This window comes from Bombina bombina, chromosome 7 (genome assembly GCF_027579735.1).
Source record: "Bombina bombina isolate aBomBom1 chromosome 7, aBomBom1.pri, whole genome shotgun sequence".
In the NCBI taxonomy this organism is placed as follows: Eukaryota; Metazoa; Chordata; class Amphibia; order Anura; family Bombinatoridae; genus Bombina; species Bombina bombina.
The window spans coordinates 619883727-619908277 of NC_069505.1; the positions used below are offsets into that span (position 1 = coordinate 619883727).

Sequence of the window (24551 nt, forward strand, 5' to 3'; positions counted from 1 at the left end):
TAAAACATGTTTGTATTTTCATCTAGGGAGCAAATGCTTCCCTTTTGTTTCTTGGGACATGCTGTCTGTAGTTCAGCCTGGAGATGTGTATTCAATTTGTGGGGGTTTCTGAGTCAAATCCTGACATCAGAATTGCAATCCTATTTCAAAGAATATCTGATAAAAATATGGTTTCATACATAAACACATTCCCCTGTCCCATTTACACACACACACACACACACACACACACACATATATATATATATATATATATATATATATATATATATATATATATATATATATGTGTGTGTGTATATATATATATATATATATATATATATATATATATATATATATATATATATGTCATTTATCTGTAGCCTGACAACAGAGGTAAAAAGTATATTAATAAACTGAGATAAGGGGCTGTCTGCAGAGGGTTAGATACAAGGTAATCACAGAGGTAAAAAGTGTATTAATATAATTGAGATAAGGGGCAGTCTGCAGAGGGTTAGATACAATGTAATCACAGAGGTAAAAAGTATATTAATATAACTGAGATAAGGAGCAGTCTGCAGAGGCTTAGATACAAGGTAATCACAGAGGTAAAAAGAATATTAATATAACTGAGAGGAGCAGTCTGCAGAGGCTTAGCTACAAGGTAATCACAGAGGTAAAATGTATATTAATATAACTGAGATAAGGAGCAGTCTGCAGAGGCTTAGCTACAAGGTAATCACAGAGGTAAAATGTATATTAATATAACTGAGATAAGGAGCAGTCTGCAGAGGCTTAGCTACAAGGTAATCACAGAGGTAAAATGTATATTAATATAACTGAGATAAGGAGCAGTCTGCAGAGGCTTAGATACAATGTAATCACAGAGGTAAAAAGAATTATTTACATACCACTTGTACAGTCATGAAACAAATGGTTGTAAAAGCTTATCTGGGATCCCCTTTGTTCAGAAATAGCAGACATATACAGGGAGTGCAGAATTATTAGGCAAGTTGTATTTTTGATGATTAATTTTATTATTGAACAACAACCATGTTATCAATTAACCCAAAAAACTCATTAATATCAAAGCTGAATAGTTTTGGAAGTAGTTTTTAGTTTGTTTTTAGTTATAGCTATTTTAGGGGGATATCTGTGTGTGCAGGTGACTATTACTGTGCATAATTATTAGGCAAATTAACAAAAAACAAATATATACCCATTTCAATTATTTATTTTTACCAGTGAAACCAATATAACATCTCAGCATTCACAAATATACATTTCTGACATTCAAAAACAAAACAAAAACAAATCGGTGACCAATATAGCCACCTTTCTTTGCAAGGACACTCAAAAGCCTGCCATCCATGGATTCTGTCAGTGTTTTGATCTGTTCACCATCAACATTGCGTGCAGCAGCAACCACAGCTTCCCAGACACTGTTCAGAGAGGTGTACTGTTTTCCCTCCTTGTAAATCTCACATTTGATGATGGACCACAGGTTCTCAATGGGGTTCAGATCAGGTGAACAAGGAGGCCATGTCATTAGATTTTCTTCTTTTATACCCTTTCTTGCCAGCCACGCTGTGGAGTACTTGGACGCGTGTGATGGAGCATTGTCCTGCATGAAAATCATGTTTTTCTTGAAGGATGCAGACTTCTTCCTGTACCACTGCTTGAAGAAGGTGTCTTCTAGAAACTGGCAGTAGGACTGGGAGTTGAGCTTGACTCCATCCTCAACCCGAAAAGGCCCCACAAGCTCATCTTTGATGATACCAGCCCAAACCAGTACTCCACCTCCACCTTGCTGGCGTCTGAGTCGGACTGGAGCTCTCTGCCCTTTACCAATCCAGCCACGGGCCCATCCATCTGGCCCATCAAGACTCACTCTCATTTCATCAGTCCATAAAACCTTAGAAAAATCAGTCTTGAGATATTTCTTGGCCCAGTCTTGACGTTTCAGCTTGTGTGTCTTGTTCAGTGGTGGTCGTCTTTCAGCCTTTCTTACCTTGGCCATGTCTCTGAGTATTGCACACCTTGTGCTTTTGGGCACTCCAGTGATGTTGCAGCTCTGAAATATGGCCAAACTGGTGGCAAGTGGCATCTTAGCAGCTGCACGCTTGACTTTTCTCAGTTCATGGGCAGTTATTTTGCGCCTTGGTTTTTCCACACGCTTCTTGCGACCCTGTTGACTATTTTGAATGAAACTCTTGATTGTTCGATGATCACGCTTCAGAAGCTTTGCAATTTTAAGAGTGCTGCATCCCTCTGCAAGATATCTCACTATTTTTGACTTTTCTGAGCCTGTCAAGTCCTTCTTTTGACCCATTTTGCCAAAGGAAAGGAAGTTGCCTAATAATTATGCACACCTGATATAGGGTGTTGATGTCATTAGACCACACACCTTCTAATTACAGAGATGCACATCACCTAATATGCTTAATTGGTAGTAGGCTTTCGAGCCTATACAGCTTGGAGTAAGACAACATGCATAAAGAGGATGATGGATGATGTGGTCAAAATACTCATTTGCCTAATAATTCTGCACTCCCTGTATGGCTTTGCCATTGCTTTTTGGTAATTAGAAGGCCGCTAATTGTAGCTGCGCACCAGACTTATTATTTCCATCAGTGAAGGGGTTAATCAGGTAGCAGTAATTAAGTGCTGCATTACAAAAGGTCTGCACACACTATAAATGTTTATATATGCACAGTATACAGTGGGGCAAAAAAGTATTTAGTCAGCCACCAATTGTGCAAATTCTACCACTTAAGAAGATGAGAGAGGCCTGTAATTTTCATCATAGGTATATCTCAACTATGAGAGACAAAATGTGGAAACAAATCCAGACAACCACATTGTCTGATTTGGAAAAAATTTATTTGCAAATTATGGTGGAAAATAAGCATTTGGTCAATATCAAAAGTTCATCTCAATACTTTGTTATATATCCTTTGTTGGCAATGACAGAGGTCAAACGTTTTCTGTAAGTCTTCACAAGGTTGTCACACACTGTTGCTGGTATGTTGGCCCATTCCTGCATGCAGATCTCCTCTAGAGCAGTGATGTTTTGAGGCTGTCGCTGGGCAACACGGACTTTCAACTCCCTCCAAAGGTTTCTTATGGGGTTGAGATCTGGAGACTGGCTAGGCCACTCCAGGACCTTGAAATGCTTCTTACGAAGCCACTCCTTTGTTGCCCGGGCGGTGTGTTTGGGATCATTGTTATGCTGAAAGCCACGTTTCAACTTCAATGCCCTTGCTGATGGAAGGAGGTTTGCACTCAAAATCTCACGATACATGGCCCCATTCATTCTTTCATGTACACTGATCAGTCGTCCTGTTCCCTTTGAAGAGAAACAGCCCCAAAGCATGATGTTGCCACCCCCATGCTTCACAGTAGGTATGGTGTTCTTTGGTTGCAACTCAGCATTCTCTCTCCTCCAAACATGACAGGTCTGTGAGAGCCAGAAATCTTGCTTGTTTGTAGGTGACCAAATACTTATTTTCCACCATAATATGCAAATAAATTCTTTCCAAATCAGACAATGTGATTGTCTGGATTTGTTTCCACCTTTTGTCTCTCATAGTAGAGGTATACCTATGATGAAAATTACAGGCCTCTCTCATCTTCTTAAGTGGGAGAACTTGCACAATTGGTGGCTGACTAAATACTTTTTTGCCCCACTGTATATCAGTAATTAAGTGCTACATTACATAATGTCTGTACGCACAATAAATGTTTATATATGCACAGTATATATCAGTAATTAAGTGAAACATTACATAAAGTCTGCACACGCAATGTTTATATATGCACAGTATATATCAGTAATTAAGTGAAACATTACATAAGGTCTGCACACGCAATAAATGTTTATATATGCACAGTATATATCCGTAAATAACTGCTGCATTACATAAGGTCTGTGCACACAATAAATATTTATATATTCACAGTATATATCAGTAATTGAATGCTGCATTACATAAGGTTTGCACACACAATAAATGTTTATATATGCACAGTATATATCAGTAATTAAGTGCTGTATTACATAAGGTCTGTACACACAATAAATGTTTATATATGCACACTGCACAGTATATAATATATCAGTAATTAAGTACTGCATTACAAAAGGTCTGCACACACAATAAATGTTTATATATGCACAGTATATATCAGTAATTAAGTGCTGCATTACAAAAGGTCTGCACACACAATAAATGTTTATATATGCACAGTATATATCAGTAATTAAGTGCCGCATTACATAAGGTCTGCACACACAATAAATGTTTATATATGCACAATATATATCAGTAATTAAGTGCCTCATTACATAAGGTCTGCACACACAATAAATGTTTATATATGCACAGTATATATCAGTAATTAGGTGCAGCATTACATAAGGTCTGCACACACAATAAATGTTTATATATGCACAGTATATATCAGTAATTAGGTGCAGCATTACATAAGGTCTGCACACACAATAAATGTTTATATATGCACATTATATATCAGTAATTAAGTACTGCATTACAATAAGGTCTGCACACACAATAAATGTTTATATATGCACATTATATATCAGTAATTAAGTGCTGCATTACATAAGGTCTGCACACACAATAAATGTTTATATATGCACAGTATATATCAGTAATTAAGTGCTGCATTACATAAGGTCTGCACACCCAATAAATGTTTATATATGCACATTATATATCAGTAATTAAGTGCTGCATTACATAAGGTCTGCACACACAATAAATGTTTATATATGCACAGTATATATCAGTAATTAAGTGCTGCATTACATAAGGTCTGCACACACAATAAATGTTTATATATGCACAGTATATATCAGTAATTAAGTGCTGCATTACATAAGGTCTGCACACACAATAAATATTTATATATGTACAGTATATATCAGTAATTAGGTGCAGCATTACATAAGGTCTGCACACACAATAAATGTTTATATATGTACAGTATATATCAGTAATTAAGTGCCGAATTACATAAGGTTTGCACACACAATAAATGTTTATATATGCACAATATATATCAGTAATTAAGTGCCTCATTACATAAGGTCTGCACACACAATAAATGTTTTTATATGCACAGTATATATCAGTAATTAAGTGCCTCATTACATAAGGTCTGCACACACAATAAATGTTTATATATGCACAGTATATATCGGTAATTAAGTGCTGCATTACATAAGGTCTGCACACACAATAAATGTCTATATATGCACAGTATATATCAGTAATTAAGTGCCTCATTACATAAGGTTTGCACACACAATAAATGTTTATATATGCACAGTATATATCAGTAATTAAGTGCTGCATTACAAAAGGTCTGCACACACAATAAATCTTTATATATGCACAGTATATATCAGTAATTAAGTGCTGCATTACATAAGGTCTGCACACACAATAAATGTTTATATATGCACAGTATATATCAGTAAATAAGTGCTGCATTACAAAAGGACTGCACACACAATAAATGTTTATATATGCCCAGTATATATCAGTAATTAGGTGCAGCATTACATAAGGCCTGCACACACAATAAATGTTTATATATGCACAGTATATATAAGTAATTAAGTGCTGCATTACATAAGGTCTGCACACACAATAAATGTTTATATATGCACAGTATATATCAGTAATTTTATGTCACATTACACAAGGTCTGCACACACAATAAGTGTTTATATATGCACAGTATATATCAGTAATTAGGTGCAGCATTACATAAGGTCTGCACACACAATAAATGTTTATATATGCACAGTATATATCAGTAATTAGGTGCAGCATTACATAAGGTCTGCACACACAATAAATGTTTATATATGCACAGTATATATCAGTAATGAAGTGCTGCATTACATAAGGTCTGCACACACAATAAATGTTTATATATGCACAGTATATATAAGTAATTAAGTGCTGCATTACATAAGGTCTGCACACACAATAAATGTTTATATATGCACAGTATATATCAGTAATTTTATGTCACATTACACAAGGTCTGCACACACAATGTGTTTATATATGCACAGTGTATATATCAGTAATTAGGTGCAGCATTACATAAGGTCTGCACACACAATAAATGTTTATATATGCACAGTATATATCAGTAATGAAGTGCTGCATTACATAAGGTCTGCACACACAGTAAATGTTTATATATGCACAGTATATATCAGTAATTAAGTGCCACATTACATAAGGTCTGCACACACAGTAAATGTTTATATATGCATAGTATATATCAGTAATTAAGTGCTGCATTACATAAGGTCAGCACACACAATAAATGCTTATATATGCACAGTATATATCCGTAATTAGGTGCAGCATTACATAAGGTCTGCACACACAATAAATGTTTATATATGCACAGTATATATCAGTAATTAAGTGAAACATTACAAAAGGTCTGCACACACAATAAATGCTTATATATGCACAGTATATATCAGTAATTAAGTGCTACATTACATAAGGTCTGCACACACAAATGTTTATATATGCACAGTATATATCAGTAATTAAGTGCTGCATTACATAAGGTCTGCACACACACTAAATGTTTATATATGCACAGTATATATCAGTAATTAAGTGCTGCATTACATAAGGTCTGCACACACACTAAATGTTTATATATGCACAGTATATATCAGTAATTAAGTGTGTCATTACATAAGGTCTGCACACACAAATGTTTATATATGCACAGTATATATCAGTAATTAAGTGCTGCATTACATAAGGTCTGCACACACAATAAATGTTTATATATGCACAGTATATATCAGTAATTAAGTGCTGCATTACATAAGGTCTGCACACACAATAAATGTTTATATATGCACAGTATATATCAGTAATTATATGTCACATTACATATGGTCTGCACACACAATAAATGTTTATATATGCACAGTATATATCAGTAATTAAGTGCGTCATTACATAAGGTCTGCACACACAATAAATGTTTATATATGCACAGTATATATCAGTAATTAAGTGCTGCATTACATAAGGTCTGCACACACAATAAATGTTTATATATGCACAGTATATATCAGTAATTATATGTCACATTACATAAGGTCTGCACACACAATAAATGTTTATATATGTACAGTATATATCAGTAATTAAATGCTGCATTACATAAGGTCTGCACACACAATAAATGTTTATATATGCACAGTATATATCAGTAATTATATGTCACATTACATAAGGTCTGCACACACAGTAAATGTTTATATATGCATAGTATATATCAGTAATTAAGTGCGTCATTACATAAGGTCTGCACACACAAATGTTTATATATGCACAGTATATATCAGTAATTAAGTGCCACATTACATAAGGTCTGCACACACAATAAATGTTTATATATGCACAGTATATATCAGTAATTAAGTGCTGCATTACATAAGGTCTGCACACACAATAAATGTTTATATATGCACAGTATATATCAGTAATTAAGTGCAGCATTACATAAGGTCTGCACACACAATAAATGTTTATATATGCACAGTATATATCAGTAATTAAGTGCTGCATTACATAAGGTCTGCACACACAATAAATGTTTTTATAAGCAATAAAGTGCCACATTTGCAGAAAATGTGCACATAAGATAAATATTTAAAAAGAATATAAACATTTTTTTTATTGTTAGCTTAATTTGCATTGTTTTGAAGTTAAGGGATACCGCTTGAGAAAGACTCATGAGTATGTTTATCTTCTCTCTTTTCCTGTAGCTAGTTAGAGACAGCTATGAGCTCCTGCACTGATTAAGCAGCCAAAGCCATCCCTGTGTAGCATGTTACAGGGTCAGGGTTCTCAATCCTGCAGGATACTCTCCAGCCTCTCTGGGTGCTTTTGTTCAATCACAATTTTCACAGGTAACATACAGGATATGGCATAATGTTACTACACATAAAACTGTTTGTGGAGAATTACATGTTACGTAAAATGTCACCTTAAATTAATCTAAACGTATTTAATTTATTTGCTGTAATTTACAGGCTATGAAGATGACAATCTGGAGGAGGAGGAAGAGGCTGCTGTTGATAATAAAGATAATCTGCAAGCCCCCGTCTGTTCAGATCCCCCGGCAGGTGAGTGACGCGTCAGATAGCTGTCTTGTGACTGTATCACTCGCAATTACTTATACTACAGTAAAATAACTTTACAATATACATTCATTATTAAATTTGCCCCCTTTTCATGCAATTTACCTCTGAAAAGTGTGGCTTTTCCCATTCTCAAAACTTGAAATGTTTCTGCAGATGTATCAAGGCTAACCCGGCTACATAGTTGCCCCTAATCTGCTTTATCCGATAAGAACTGAAGAACAATGCACTTTATGCAAACATAGTGACCATAGCTATCCTTGTAGTCTAGAGACTCAAGCACAGAAATCTAGTGGTGGTCAGAGTTTGGCTATTCTAAAACAACAGTTAATTTCTTATCAACCAAATCTAAACATGTTTGTTTTCCTATAGCAAGAAATGTCTTGTGATTTCATTTCTTTTCGCTACAAGCAAGTTTTTGGGTCTAGCCATAGTCCACATCAATCTCTTCAGTAGAGTAGTGGTGGCTTTAAAGCAGTTAGGAAGTTGTGAGGTAATCCTTGCTTGGTTTTCTAAAATGTTGCTGGCTATGGTATAGAGCAGGGGTGGGCAGACTTTTGTAAGGCAAGGGCTACCTCTTTTTTCTTTTTATTAGTTAGGTGACCACGTCACTTGGAATAAAATTAAACACCAGTCTTGATAATAACTAAAATAATGTATTTATTCAAAAAACACAAAGGATAGTCCAGCACATACTGTGCAACCGGGTGCACAAATTGTATTTTGACACAAATAATACAGCTTTAAAAATCAGCCGCACTCTTTAATAACAAATACAGCCTCGCTCTGTCTTTACTTTCTGCAAGAGCTCTTTCTTTTCGTCACGCTGGGACTGTCAATCAACCTTAATTGTGTACCGTGCCTGCGTTTGATAGTCTCACGATCAAGAAGGCTCAAGACTCATTCTACAAAGTAGCTTTATTGGCTGGACGCCATTTCAGGTTGATAAGGGGGCAGGTCCTGTAACCAAAGCTGGGGCAACAATTTCAGCTCCAGCCGCGTTGTGCATGCTGAAGTACAGTGCGCATACCACCGTCATAGACTCAGTCATAGCCGATTTCAAAAGTCTGCATAAGAGAAAGATTTCTCACAAATCTACGGTGGCGAGGCTCTTTACTCAGAATATAGATTCTAGCTAGAATTCTAGATTCTGAGTGAAGAACTTCGCCGCTGTAGATGTGAGAAATCTTTTTCTTATTATGCAGACTTTTGAAATCTTACAGACGGTCACCTCAAAATTAATTTGCGGTCCATTGGTAGACCGCGATCTACCTCTTGCCCACCCCTGGTATAGAGAGCCAGAGTTGATGACTGTTCTTTCTTTTTCTACAGGTCTCTGTAAGGTGTATGTGTTCTTTCACACCTTGTAAGCTGTCTACCTGCCAGACAGCTAGATGTGCAGGTAAGTGCTTTTGTCTTCTGGGTCTGGGAGACTGGCACTGAAGGAGGTTAAACTGGAAACTCTCTGCATTTATATTGAGACTAGAATCCTTAGTAGAGGATTTTTTCAGGCAGTGGGCAGGCACATTATGTATGTGGACTAGAGACTTAGGGTTTAATCTCCTTTACGGAAGTGAGTGGCTAAGAAAGTGTTTATTGGGCACTGATTTTTTCTCATCAGCCGGCTTTGAAGCGGTATTTAGTCAGGAAGCAGCTCACTTTAAACTGCAGTGTCAGTTTTGATCCGGCTTGAAGCGTGCGCTTTACATCTGTTGGCGCAGCTTAATTTTAGCCGGTTACATGTCTTCCTTGTTCTGCTCATTTAGAAACTGATCGGAGCGGTTGCGGCTGCTACAGTGAGAGTGTGAGACCGGCTAATTATCAAGGCAAGATCTTTTAAGGGGCCAGTTTTACACAAAGGAACAGGTAGGCACCTCAGTCAAATGCTGAGGTGCAGAGGTCCGTAGTTAGGTAGTTAGAGAAGCCGTTTTTCAATATAATTGCCAGGAGTGCTTGGGGCTGAGTACTGAAAGCAGTGAGGGCGCGGAATGTCTAATTAGTCAAAAGACTATACCGCTCTGTTAATATTTAAAGTGACAGTACCACAAATAAAGTACTGTATATTTCTTTTTTTAGCCAAAAATGTTCTTAACCTTTTAACACCGGTATGCCGTTCTATTACGTCATAATTACACTGGGCTTTAAAGCCATTATGACGGAATAGAACGTCATAGCCAACGGCTGTCTTGAAGCCTACTGTGCTTCTCAGATTTGATCGCTGTCTGGAGGGCGTTTCTAGGGTTATAGGGACGCCCCCTAGACCCGATCCAATCATTGAAATCTCGAACGCGTGATTTCAATTTGTCTACATCGGAACAGATGTTCCGATGTAGACACTTTAACCCCGTCAGAAAAAAGGGTTAAGTCATGGAACAGGATTCTGTTCCTATGGACAGGTCTCTGCTTTGTTTAGAGAACCATATTGTGTTGCCCATGCAATTTTGTACCTCATGACTTTTTGTTTCTGAGCCAAATGTCTCTCAGGATGATGCTGTTCAGGCAATGCCATAGCGTTCTCCTCAAACGTTCCAAGCCTCTATGGCGTCGCATACAGTGCACTGCAGTTCCTCTCAGTCTCCTGGAGGAGTTTATTTGCCTGTAGAAATTGCTGCCCAGGTATCTTCTGCGGTATCTGCGGCATTATCTGCTTTTCCTATGCTAAACGGAAAACGCAAGAGGAAAATTAGAGATTCAGATAGCACGGTTTCTGCTCCACCTACTGCTCCACAGGTTGCCCTCCCTCATAAGTCTGATGAGGAGGATACGTCGGTAGCCTCTGAAGGTGAAATCTCAGATTCAGACAATATAATTCCTTTATTTGATACTGAAGAAGTAAACTTCAGATTTAAGCTTGAACTCCTCTGTGTACTATTAAAGAAGGTATTGGCTACTTTGGACGACTCCGATACTCCTGTCGCTGTCAACCCTAAGAAATCTAGTAAACTTAATAAATACTTTGATGTTCCTTCCTCTGTGGAGGTGTTTCCTGTTCCAAACCGTGCAACTGGAATTCACAGGAATGGGAGACCTTAATCCCCATCTCCCATCTTTAAAAAGATGTTTCCTGTCGCTGACTCCATTAAAGATTGATGGTGCACAGTTCCTAAAGTAGAAGGGGCCATTTCTACTCTGGCTAAGAGAACTACGATCCCTATAGAGGATAGCTGCTCCTTTAAGGATCCCATGGACAAGAAGTTGGAGGCTTACTTGAAAAAGATGTATGTTCATCAGGGTCTGCAATGGCAACCTGCAGTTTGTATTGCCACTGTGTTAAGTGCAGCATCTTATTGGTGTGATGCCTTGTCTGAATCAATTTTGGTACAGACTCCTTTAGAGGAGATCCAGGACAGGATTAAGACTCTCAAACTAGCCAATTCCTTTATTTCTGATGCTACCATGCAAGTTATTGGACTAGGAGCCAAGATATCTGGCTTCACTGTCCTAGCCCACAGGGCGTTGTGGCTAAAATCTTAGCTGATGTTACCTTTAAGTCCAAGCTTCTGGCACTTCCTTACAAGGGTAAGACCTTGTTTGGGCCTGGTCTGGCAGAAATAATTCTGATATTACAGATGGAAAAGGGTCTTTTCTACCACAAGACAAGAAGACCAGACCTAAAGGACATCAAAGTAATTTTCATTCCTTTTTGTAACTTTAAAGGAAAGTCTTCCTCTTCCAAGCAGGAACAGTCTAAGTATTCTTGGAAACCCAATCAGCCTTGGTACAAGGGGAAGCAATCAAAGAAACCCGCAGCTGAGTCTAAGTAAGCATGAAGGGTTTGCTCCCGATCCAGGATCGGATCAAGTTGGGGGCAGACTTTCTCTGTTTTATTAAGCGTGGATATGAGATGTCTCAGATCCCTGGGCTGTGGACATAGTGTCTCAGGGTTACAAAATAGAATTCAAAACTTTCCCTCCCAGGTGAAGGTTCCACCTCTCAAGTTTAACTGCAGCCCAGATAAAAAGAGAGGCATTCCTGAACTGTGTTCAGGACCTTTCCTCTTTGGGAGTGATTGTTCCAGTTCCAGTAAGGGAACTATGCCTAGGATTATATTCAAACCTGTTTGTGGTTCCCAAAAAAGAGGGAACTTTTCTACCCAATTTAGACCTAAAGTGCCTCAACAGGTTTTTCAGGGTACCATCCTTCAAAATGGAAACCATTTGTTCCATTCTTCCTTTGGTCCAAGAGGGTCAGTTCATGACGACCATAGACCTGAAGGAAGCGTATCTTCATGTTCCCATCGACAGGGATCATCACAAGTTCCTGAGATTTGCCTTTCTAGACAAACACTTTGAGTTTGTGGCTCTTCCATTTGGCCTTGCCACAGCTCCCAGAATTTTCTCAAAGGTTCTGGGGGCTCTCTTGGCAGTGATCAGGTCTCAGGGAATTGCAGTAGCGCCTTACCTGGACAATATATTGGTTCAAGCGCCATCTTTTCAACAAGCAAACTCTCATACAGAGATTGTTGTCTTTTCTACGTTCCCATGTATAGAAAGTGAATCTGGAAAAGAGTTCCCTTGTTCCAGCTACAAGGGTAGTGTTCTTAGGGACCATAATAGATTCCATAGCTATGAAAATATTTCTGACAGAGGTCAGAAAATCAAAGATTCTTTCTTTTTGCCTCTCTCTGCAGACTACTGTTCTGCCATCAGTGTAATTGGTCTGATGGTTGCTTCCATGGATATCATTCCCTTTGCTCGATTCCATTTGAGAGCTCTGCAGTTATGTATACTCAGACAATGGAACGGAGACCATTCAGATTTGTTTCAGAGGATAGATCTAGACCAGTTGACAAGAGACTCTCTCCCGTGGTGGCTTTCTCAGGACCATCTGTCTCAGGGCACATTTCATCCGGGGAGTGAGCTTTCCATCCGGAGGTGTTCGGCATCCCCCATTTGAGGGTTAACCTGGAGGAGTTGGATCTGATGGCGTCTCAGCAGAACGCAAAACTGCCAAGGTACGGTTCAAGGTCAAGTGATCCGCAGGCCTCCCTTATAGATGCGGTTCCTTGGGATTTCGGTATAGCATACCTGTTTCCTCCGTTTGCGCTCCTTCCACGAGTCATTGTTCGTATAAAACAGAAGAGAGCATCAGTAAATCTAATAGCTCCTGCATGGCATCGCAGGATCTGGTATGCAGACCTAGTGAAGATGTCGTCCAGTCTGCCAACTTGGACTTTGCCTCTGAGGAATGACCTTCTAACTCAGGGTCCATTCCTCCATCCAAATCTCGTTTCTCTGAAGCTGACTGCTTGGAGATTGAACGCTTAGTTCTGTCTAAGTGTGGATTTTCTTAGTCGGTCATTGAGACCATGATCCAGGCTCACAAGCCTGTTACTCGAAAAATTTACCATAAGGTATGGCGTGAATACCTTTATTGGTGTGAATCTAAAGGCTACTCTTGGAGTAGGGTCAGGATTCCTAGGATGTTGTCCTTTCTCCAGGAAGGTCTGGAGAAAGGATTGTCAGTCATTTCTCTAAAAGGTCAGATTTCTGCATTATCTATTTTGTTACTCAAGCGTCTTGTGGATGTGCCAGATGTTCAATCTTTTTGTCAGGCCCTGGTCAGAATCAGGCCTTTGTTTAAATCTGTTGCTCCTGCTTGGAGCCTTAACCTTGTTCTTAAAGTTTTGCAGCAGGCTCCGTTTGAGCCAGTGCATTCCATAGATATTAAGTTGTTATCTTGGAAGCTTTTGTTTCTTATTGCTATTTCTTCTGCTCGGAGAGTCTCGAAACTCTCGACTTTGCAGTGTGTTTTGCCTTACCTTATCTTTGGTAAGGCAGTTCTTCGTACTAAGTTGGATTTTCTTCCTAAGGTGGTTTCGGATAGAAATATTAATCAGGAAATTGTTGTTCCATCTCTATGTCCTAGTCCTCCTTCTCATAAGGAACGTGTGTTGCACAACTTGGATGTTGTGCATGCTCTAAAATTCTACCTACAGGCAACTTAAGGATTTTCGCCAGTCCTCTGTCCTGTTTTTTTGTTTCTCTGGAAAGCGTAAAGGTCAGAAGGCTACTGCTACTTCTCTTTCCCTTCTGGTTGAGAAGTATAATTTGTTATGATTATGAGACTGCTGGACAGCAGCCTCCTAAAAGAATTACAGCTCATTCCACGAGTGCTGTTTCCTCTTCTTCGGCTTTCAAAAATGAAGCTTCTGTGGAACAGATTTGCAAGGCTGCAACTTGGTCCTCTCTGCATACTTTTTTCCAAATTTGCCTCGGCTGAGGCTTCTTTTGGGAGAAAGGTTCTTCAAGCGGTGGTGCCTTCTGTTTAGGTCTGCCTGTCTTTTTCCCTCCCTAGTAATTCCGTGTTCTCTAGCTTGTGTGTTGGTTCCCACTAGTAATTGATGATGTTGTGGACTCTCCATATCTTAAGAAAGAAAACAAAATTTATGCTTACCTGATAAAAAAATTTATTTCCGTATATCCACAACCACTCCCTTAATTTAGACAGTTATTTTTTGACCAAACCTCAGGCACCTCTACACCTTTGTGTTATTCTTTTTTCCATTTCCCTTCAGTTGAATGACTGGGTGCTCTTTGCCTCCTCCTGCTGGCCAGGAGTGATATTCCCACTAGTAATTGATGACGTTGTGGACTCTCCATATCCAGAAAGAAATTTATCAGGTAAGTATAAATTTAGTTTTTTCATTGGGGGACGTTATTGGGAATTGCAAAGATGCAAATGGTTTGAATTCCAGTAAATTATTTCTGTTTCATTTATAAAAAAATTACTGTAATGCTCCTTTAATTTTTCTTATGCAACTTAACTTTGCACATTCTCTGTTTGGGAGTCAATCGAGAAGAAAGAGAGGAATGTGATAGGGGCCCTTTTATTTCCATCCACGTCTACATGTACTTTGGTTATTACTTTGCTGTAATGTGGCATCTGTTTTCTAATTGGAGCCAGGTACCAGCTGCTGCCTAATTGGCAAAGGTGCAGAGGAACCAGATTGTATAGTTTGGCAATTATATTTGTCCATTGGCGCACAATTCCCCTGCACCATCAATGGTTCCTTCTTGTTATTCAGGGCCGGATTTGCCTGCTAGGATACCAGGAGATTTCCCAGTGGGCTGCAGCAGCTGGGGCTGGAAAGCTACAATTTAAAGGGGTTGTATGGGGTCTATATAAAATCAATGTTGCATTTTTATTTAATACAAAGTAATATAATTTAATTCAAAAAAAAATATTGGGAAAGGAGTATCCCAGTAATATGGGGCATGTGCATTCTACTGACTCGACGGAAAATAGGTCTTCATATTTTTCCAGGGCTGCTTTTTATTCCCAGCCCGGCCCTGTAGTTATTGTTAAAACATCTGCTTCCCTTCAAGTGATATATACAAGATATTATTTTGTACAATATAACAAATGCTTGCCATTTCTCTTTTATTAAATGTGCATTACAGTAATTCTGTATGATATTGTATAATTCACAATTCATTGTTTAATAAAATGCATTATAATGAAGTAAATCTTTACAAGACCGTGTATCTATTGGTATTAACAGGACTTACAGATGAAAACCTAGTCTGCCTGTCTGTGATTGTAAAGGAAGAGAACGAGGATGACGTTCAGCAAGTTGAAATTCAGTCAGACACCGGTGCAGGTGAGAGAGTCTATGATACATTTAATACAATAACTTGTCTGTGCATAATACGCATATTGCAAGTTCCAGAGGTGACCTGAGCTACAGTACTTGTAACCGAAGCTTAAAACTCATACATTACAGTCTGAGGGAAATCACTGTATAATCATGTGACATTGGCAAATTAATTCAGTACATTTTAACCCCTTCACTACCGGGACATTCTGAGAAAACCTTTTTCAGCATTTTTGCTATCACTCCATTCAAACAGAAATAGACCCTTGTTTTGTTTTTTATTTACCTGTCAAAACTATATATATTTATGTAGACAACCCACGGTATTGATCTAGACTCATTTTGGTATATTTTATGCCACCATTTCACCGCCAAATGCGATCAAATACATACTTATTTATTTTTTTTCCACAAACTTTTGGTTTCTCACTGAAATTATTTACATACTGCTTGTGCATTCATGGCACAAATGGTTGTAAATGCTTCTCTGGGATCCCCTTTGTTCAGAAATAGCAGACATATATGGCTTTGCCATTGTTTTTTGGTAATTATAAGGCCACTAAATGCCACTGCGCACCACACGTGTATTATGCCCAGCAGTGAAGGGGTTAATTATGTAGCTTAAAAGGTAAATGTTACCTTTAGTGTAGAGATTACCCTCCTACCTGACATTCCCCACACCCTGATCCGTCCCAAACAGCTCTCTTCCCTCCCCCACTGGTCACTCCCATCTTAAGTGCTGGCAGACAGTCTGACAATAAATTAATTTTTTTTTTCTGCAATGTAGCATTGCCCTAACCCTCAAACCTCCCTGATTCTCCCCCCCCCCCCAAACATCTATCTTAAAGGGACATGAAACTCAAAACATTTATTTTGTGATTCAGATAGAGAATAGAATTGTAATCAACTTTCCAATTTACTTCTATTATTTATTTGCTTCCTTCTCTTGTTATCCTTTGCTGAAATGTTTATCTAGGCAAGCTCAGGAGCAGCAGAGAACCTAGCTTCTAGCTGTTGATTGGTGGCTGCATATATAAACGGATTGTCATTGGCTCACCCATGTGTTTATTTAGAAACCATTAGTGCATTGCTGCTCCTTCAAAAAATGATACAAAGAGAATGAAACAGATTAGATAATAGAAGTAAATTAGAAAGTTGTTTAAAATTGTATTCTCTATCTGACTCATGAAAGAATTTTTTTTTTGGGTTTCATGTCCCTTTAACCTCCCCTGCCCTAACTATTGCCGCCATCTTATGTCTGCCAGTACCTATAAACCTCTTTATTTGTTTGTTTGTTTTTTCTTTAGTATAGTGGACCCGCCCCCCAAACACATTTTCTGTAGTGTAGCTGCCCCATCCCTACCTGTCCCTTTAAAAAAAAAAATCCCTAGCCCACTCGCCGCCGGCTCCAGCAGATGATCGTTACAGATGGTGACACACACAGTGTCACCGTCTGTAACGATCAGGCGTCTGTTCATATGGAGGAGGAGCACCGATCGCACTCCGGCGCCATATGCAGGAGATGCCTGAAGCTTCAGATCACAACTGTAACTTAACAGCCGAGAGTACTGGAGCTTCCTGAATATATATATACATGGTGCGGTACGATAGACAAAGTACCGCACAACGTATATATACATGGTGCGGTACGATAGACAAAGTACCGCACAACGTATATATACATGGTGCGGTACGATAGACAAAGTACCGCACAACGTATATACACATGGTGCAGACGATAGACAACGTACCGCACAACGTATATATACATGGTGCAGTACGATAGACAACGTACCGCACAACATATATACACATGGTGCAGACGATAGACAACGTACCGCACAACATATATACACATGGTGCGGTACGATAGACAACGTACCCCACAACATATATACACATGGTGCAGACGATAGACAAAGTACCGCACAACGTATATACACATGGTGCAGACGATAGACAACGTACCGCACAACATATATACACATGGTGCGGTACGATAGACAACGTACCGCACAACATATATACACATGGTGCGGTACGATAGACAACGTACCGCACAACATATATACACATGGTGCGGTACGATAGACAACGTACCCCACAACATATATACACATGGTGCAGTACGATAGACAAAGTACCGCACAACGTATATATACATGGTGCAGTACGATAGACAAAGTACCGCACAACATATATACACATGGTGCAGACGATAGACAAAGTACCGCACAACGTATATATACATGGTGCTGTACGATAGACAAAGTACCGCACAACGTATATATACATGGTGCTGTACAATAGACAACGTACCGCACAACATATATTCACATGGTGCGGTACGATAGACAACGTACCGCACAACATATATTCACATGGTGCGGTACGATAGACAACGTACCGCACAACATATATACACATGGTGCAGACGATAGACAAAGTACCGCACAACGTATATATACATGGTGCTGTACGATAGACAAAGTACCGCACAACGTATATATACATGGTGCGGTACGATAGACAAAGTACCGCACAACATATATACACATGGTGCGGTACGATAGACAAAGTACCGCACAACGTATATACACATGGTGCGGTACGATAGACAAAGTACCGCACAACATATATACACATGGTGCGGTACGATAGACAAAGTACCGCACAACGTATATACACATGGTGCGGTACAATAGACAAAGTACCGCACAACATATATACACATGGTGCGGTACGATAGACAAAATACCGCACAACATATATACACATGGTGCGGTACGATAGACAATGTACCGCACAACGTATATATACATGGTGCAGTACGATAGACAACGTACCGCACAACTTATATACACATGGTGCGGTATGATAGACAAAGTACCGCACAACATATATACACATGGTGCGGTACGATAGACAAAGTACCGCACAACGTATATACACATGGTGCGGTACAATAGACAAAGTACCGCACAAGGAGTCAGCAAGTAGAAGTCCAGTCTGATACCTGCGCAGGTGAGTGTATTATGTTACAGGGGTCAGCAAATCTGTAATGTAGGAGTCAGTAAGTAGAAGTCCAGTCCGATACCTGCGCAGGTGAGTGTATAATGTTACAGGGGTCAGCAAATCTGTAATGTAGGAGTCAGCAAGTAGAAGTCCAGTCCGATACCCGCGCAGGTGAGTATATTATGTTACAGGGGTCAGCAAATCTGTAATGTAGGAGTCAGCAAGTAGAAGTCCAGTCCGATACCTGTGCAGGTGAGTGTATAATGTTACAGGGGTCAGCAAATCTGTAATGTAGGAGTCAGAAAGTAGAAGTCCAGTCCGATACCTGCGCAGGTGAGTGTATTATGTTACAGGGGTCAGCAAATCTGTAATGTAGGAGTCAGAAAGTAGAAGTCCAGTCCGATACCTGCGCAGGTGAGTGTATTATGTTACAGGGGTCAGCAAATCTGTAATGTAGGAGTCAAGAAGTAGAAGTCCAGTCCGATACCTGCACAGGTGAATGTATTATGTTACAGGGGTCAGCAAATCTGTAATGTAGGAGTCAGCAAGTAGAAGTCCAGTCCGATACCTGCGCAGGTGAGTGTATTATGTTACAGGGGTCAGCAAATCTGTAATGTAGGAGTCAGGAAGTAGAAGTCCAGTCCGATACCTGCGCAGGTGAGTGTATTATGTTACAGGGGTCAGCAAATCAGTAATGTAGGAGTCAGGAAGTAGAAGTCCAGTCCGATACCTGCGCAGGTGAGTGTATTATGTTACAGGGGTCAGCAAATCTGTAATGTAGGAGTCAGCAAGTAGAAGTCCAGTCCGATACCTGCGCAGGTGAGTGTATAATGTTACAGGGGTCAGCAAATCTGTAATGTAGGAGTCAGGAAGTGGAAGTCCAGTCCGATACCTGCGCAGGTGAGTGTATTATGTTACAGGGGTCAGCAAATCTGTAATGTAGGAGTCAGCAAGTAGAAGTCCAGTCCGATACCTGCGCAGGTGAGTGTATTATGTTACAGGGGTCAGCAAATCTGTAATGTAGGAGTCAGGAAGTAGAAGTCCAGTCCGATACCTGCGCAGGTGAGTGTATTATGTTACAGGGGTCAGCAAATCTGTAATGTAGGAGTCAGCAAGTAGAAGTCCAGTCCGATACCCGCGCAGGTGAGTGTATTATGTTACAGGGGTCAGCAAATCTGTAATGTAGGAGTCAGCAAGTAGAAGTCCAGTCCGATACCTGTGCAGGTGAGTGTATAATGTTACAGGGGTCAGCAAATCTGTAATGTAGGAGTCAGCAAGTAGAAGTCCAGTCCGATACCTGCGCAGGTGAGTGTATAATGTTACAGGGGTCAGCAAATCTGTAATGTAGGAGTCAGGAAGTAGAAGTCCAGTCCGATACCTGCGCAGGTGAGTGTATTATGTTACAGGGGTCAGCAAATCTGTAATGTAGAAGTCAGGAAGTGGAAGTCCAGTCCGATACCTGCGCAGGTGAGTGTATTATGTTACATGGGTCAGCAAATCTGTAATGTAGAAGTCAGGAAGTGGAAGTCCAGTCCGATACCTGCGCAGGTGAGTGTATAATGTTACAGGGGTCAGCAAATCTGTAATGTAGGAGTCAGCAAGTAGAAGTCCAGTCCGATACCTGCGCAGGTGAGTGTATTATGTTACAGGGGTCAGCAAATCTGTAATGTAGGAGTCAGCAAGTAGAAGTCCAGTCCGATACCTGCGCAGGTGAGTATATTATGTTACAGGGGTCAGCAAATCTGTAATGTAGGAGTCAGGAAGTAGAAGTCCAGTCCGATACCTGCGCAGGTGAGTGTATAATGTTACAGGGGTCAGCAAATCTGTAATGTAGGAGTCAGCAAGTAGAAGTCCAGTCCGATACCCGCGCAGGTGAGTGTATTATGTTACAGGGGTCAGCAAATCTGTAATGTAGGAGTCAGCAAGTAGAAGTCCAGTCCGATACCTGCACAGGTGAATGTATTATGTTACAGGGGTCAGCAAATCTGTAATGTAGGAGTCAGCAAGTAGAAGTCCAGTCCGATACCTGCGCAGGTGAGTGTATAATGTTACAGGGGTCAGCAAATCTGTAATGTAGGAATCAGGAAGTAGAAGTCCAGTCCGATACCTGCGCAGGTGAGTGTATAATGTTACAGGGGTCAGCAAATCTGTAATGTAGGAGTCAGCAAGTAGAAGTCCAGTCCGATACCTGCGCAGGTGAGTGTATAATGTTACAGGGGTCAGCAAATCTGTAATGTAGGAGTCAGGAAGTGGAAGTCCAGTCCGATACCTGCGCAGGTGAGTGTATTATGTTACAGGGGTCAGCAAATCTGTAATGTAGGAGTCAGCAAGTAGAAGTCCAGTCCGATACCTGCGCAGGTGAGTGTATTATGTTACAGGGGTCAGCAAATCTGTAATGTAGGAGTCAGGAAGTGGAAGTCCAGTCCGATACCTGCGCAGGTGAGTGTATAATGTTACAGGGGTCAGCAAATCTGTAATGTAGGAGTCAGCAAGTAGAAGTCCAGTCTGATACCTGCGCAGGTGAGTGTATTATGTTACAGGGGTCAGCAAATCTGTAATGTAGGAGTCGGCAAGTAGAAGTCCAGTCCGATACCTGCGCAGGGGAGTGTATAATGTTACAGGGGTCAGCAAATCTGTAATGTAGGAGTCAGCAAGTAGAAGTCCAGTCCGATACCTGCGCAGGTGAGTGTATTATGTTACAGGGGTCAGCAAATCTGTAATGTAGGAGTCAGCAAGTAGAAGTCCAGTCCGATACCTGTGCAGGTGAGTGTATTATGTTACAGGGGTCAGCAAGTAGAAGTCCAGTCTGATACCTGCGCAGGGGAGTGTATAATGTTACAGGGGTCAGCAAATCTGTAATGTAGGAGTCAGCAAGTAGAAGTCCAGTCCGATACCTGTGCAGGTGAGTGTATTATGTTACAGGGGTCAGCAAATCTGTAATTTAGGAGTCAGGAAGAATATTTAGGAGCAAGACATTTGTATATAGCTCTATGGAACCCAGGGTAAAATTCTTGGAGCCAGTGACTTCCAGGCTCCTGGGTTTGTCAAGTTCTGTAATATAATATAAGATAAACATACTCAGAAGGCTTTTAAGGGGTGTGCTCCTGATGTGCAAAATTATGCAAGAGATATGAAACAGAATTTCTTTCTTTCATGATTCAGACAGAGCGTTATTTTTTTTGAAACAACTTTCTAATTTACTTCTATTATCAATTTCTCTTGTAAAGTGTATCCAGTCCACGGATCATCCATTACTTGTGGGATATTCTCATTCCCAACAGGAAGTTGCAAGAGGATCACCCACAGCAGAGCTGCTATATAGCTCCTCCCCTAACTGCCATATCCAATCATTCTCTTGCAACTCTCAACAAGCATGGAGGTAGTAAGAGAGAAGTGGTGAAACCTAGTTGTTTTTTTCTTCAATCAAAAGTTTATTTTTAAATGGTACCGGAGTTGTACTATTTTGTCCCAGGCAGAAAATAGAAGAAGAATCTGCCTGTGATCTCTATGATCTTAGCAGGTTGTAACTAAGATCCATTGCTGTTCTCACACATAACTGAAGAGAGAGGTAACTTCAGCTGGGGAATGGCGTGCAGGTTATCCTGCTATGAGGTATGTGCAGTTAAAGATTTTTTTCTAGAGATGTAAAGCTAGAAAATGCTGCTGATACCAGATTTATGTAAGGTAAGCCTGGATACAGTGATTTAATAGCGACTGGTATCATGCTTACTTTTAGAGGTAATATATGCTTTGGTGATAAAACTTTATTGGGGCCTAGTTTTTTTCCACATGGCTGGCTTAAATTTGCCTAGAAACAGTTTCCTGAGGCTTTCCACTGTTTTAACATGAGTGGGAGGGGCCTATTTTAGTGCTTTATTGCACAGTTACTTTTACAGACTGAGACATCCAGCTTCCTCCAGGAGTCCCCTGAATGCTATAGGACCTCTCTAAAGGCCTCTTAGGCTTTCCAAAGTCGTTTGTTTGGGAAGGTAGGGCCACAGCTGAGCTGTGGCAGTTTGTTTTGACTGTTAAAAAAACGTCTATCGTTTTTTTGATCCGTTTTTTTAACTAAGGGGTTAATCATCCATTTGCAAGTGGGTGCAATACTCTGTTAGCTTATTATACACACTGTAAATATATTTATTGGTGTGAATCCAAGGGTTACTCATGGAGTAAGGTCAGGATTCCCAAGATATTATATTTTCTCCAAGAAGGATTGGAAAAAAGATTGTCAGCTAGTTCCTTAAAGGGACAGATTTCTGCTCTGTCTATTCTTTTGCACAAGCGTCTGGCGGATGTTCCAGACGTTCAGGCATTTTGTCAGGCTTTAGTTAGAATCAAGCCTGTGTTTAAACTAGGGTTGCACCGATACCATTTTTTTATGACCGAGTACAAGTACCGATACTTGTTTTCAAATACTTGCCGATACCAATTACCGATACTTTTTTTTTTTTTAATGTCATGTGACATTTTACCAAGCACAATACAGTAATAATAATTATTTAAGATTCCTTCTTTATAATTATAGAGGACTGTAATTCAAAAGACATTATGAAATAATAAAACAGTTTTGTCACAATTTGTCACAAAGTTCACTGAACATGTTTATAAATAAAAAATATTACAATAAGATATTAAATTTAAAGGGGTGATGCAAGTGGGTTGTTGAGCTGTTATATAACATCAATCTGACATTTGTATGGAGGTTCGACTCTAAGTTGAACAGTCTTTCACTTTCCACACTACTGCATGGGGCAGAAATATATTTTTGGGCCATTTTAGCCAGAGCTGGAAATCTGTTTATTAACTGCCCAGTACTTCAGGGGTTTGTCTGAACGAGGTACAGTGATCTCTACAACAATAATACAAATAACAGCAATTTGTATTGGCAGAACAATAGTAAACAATTTTTAGTTTAGTCTCCTCTCCAGTTTAAAATGAAATGGGAACATGCAGTTTGAAAAAAAAGCCACAAGGTAGCATATGGGTAGGAAGTAGAGGTATCGGTTTAAGTATCGGTACATTTGCACGAGTGCAAGTACTCATGCAAATACTTGGTATCGGTACAGATACCGATACTAGTATCGGTATCGGGGCAACCCTAGTTTAAACCTGTTGCTCCGCCATGGAGCTTAAATTTGGTTCTTAAAGTTCTTCAAGGGGTTCCCTTTGAACCTCTTCATTCCATAGATATCAAACTTTTATCTTGGAAAGTTCTGTTTTTGGTAGCTATTTCCTCGGCTCATAGAGTTTCTGAGTTATCTGCTTTACAATGTGATTCTCCTTATCTGATCTTCTATACGGATAAGGTAGTCCTGCGTACCAAACCTGGGTTTTTACCTAAGGTGGTATCTAATAAGAATATCAATCAGGAGATTGTTGTTCCGTCATTGTGTCCTAATCCTTCTTCAAAGAAGGAACGTCTATTACACAATCTTGATGTGGTTCGTGCTTTAAAGTTTTATTTACAAGCTACGAAAGATTTTCGTCAAACATCTGCTTTGTTTGTTGTCTACTCTGGACAGAGGAGAGGCCAAAAGGCTTCGGCAACTTCTCTTTCGTTTTGGCTAAGAAGCATAATCCGCTTAGCTTATGAGACTGCTGGCCAGCAGCCTCCTGAAAGGATTACTGCTCATTCTACTAGAGCTGTGGCTTCCACATGGGCCTTTAAAAATGAGGCCTCTGTTGAACAGATTTGCAAGGCGGCGACTTGGTCTTCACTTCACACTTTTT

The 24551-nt window shown here is 39.7% G+C and overlaps 1 protein-coding gene across 2 annotated transcripts in view; it reads left to right on the top strand.

The window, feature by feature from the left end:
* LOC128635622 (zinc finger protein 432) overlaps positions 1 to 24551 on the top strand; it is a 56752-nt gene that overhangs the window by 8398 nt on the left and 23803 nt on the right. Inside the window, exons 1-3 of one of the 2 annotated variants that reach the window (XM_053688691.1) lie at positions 7544 to 7975; positions 8099 to 8191; positions 15711 to 15809. In XM_053688691.1, the coding sequence (XP_053544666.1) occupies positions 7894 to 7975; positions 8099 to 8191; positions 15711 to 15809 (274 nt within the window). In that variant the 5' untranslated portion in view covers positions 7544 to 7893. Of the gene's footprint in view, positions 1 to 7543; positions 7976 to 8098; positions 8192 to 15710; positions 15810 to 24551 lie in introns of those variants that run through there. The other variant, XM_053688690.1, reaches the window with a different exon arrangement.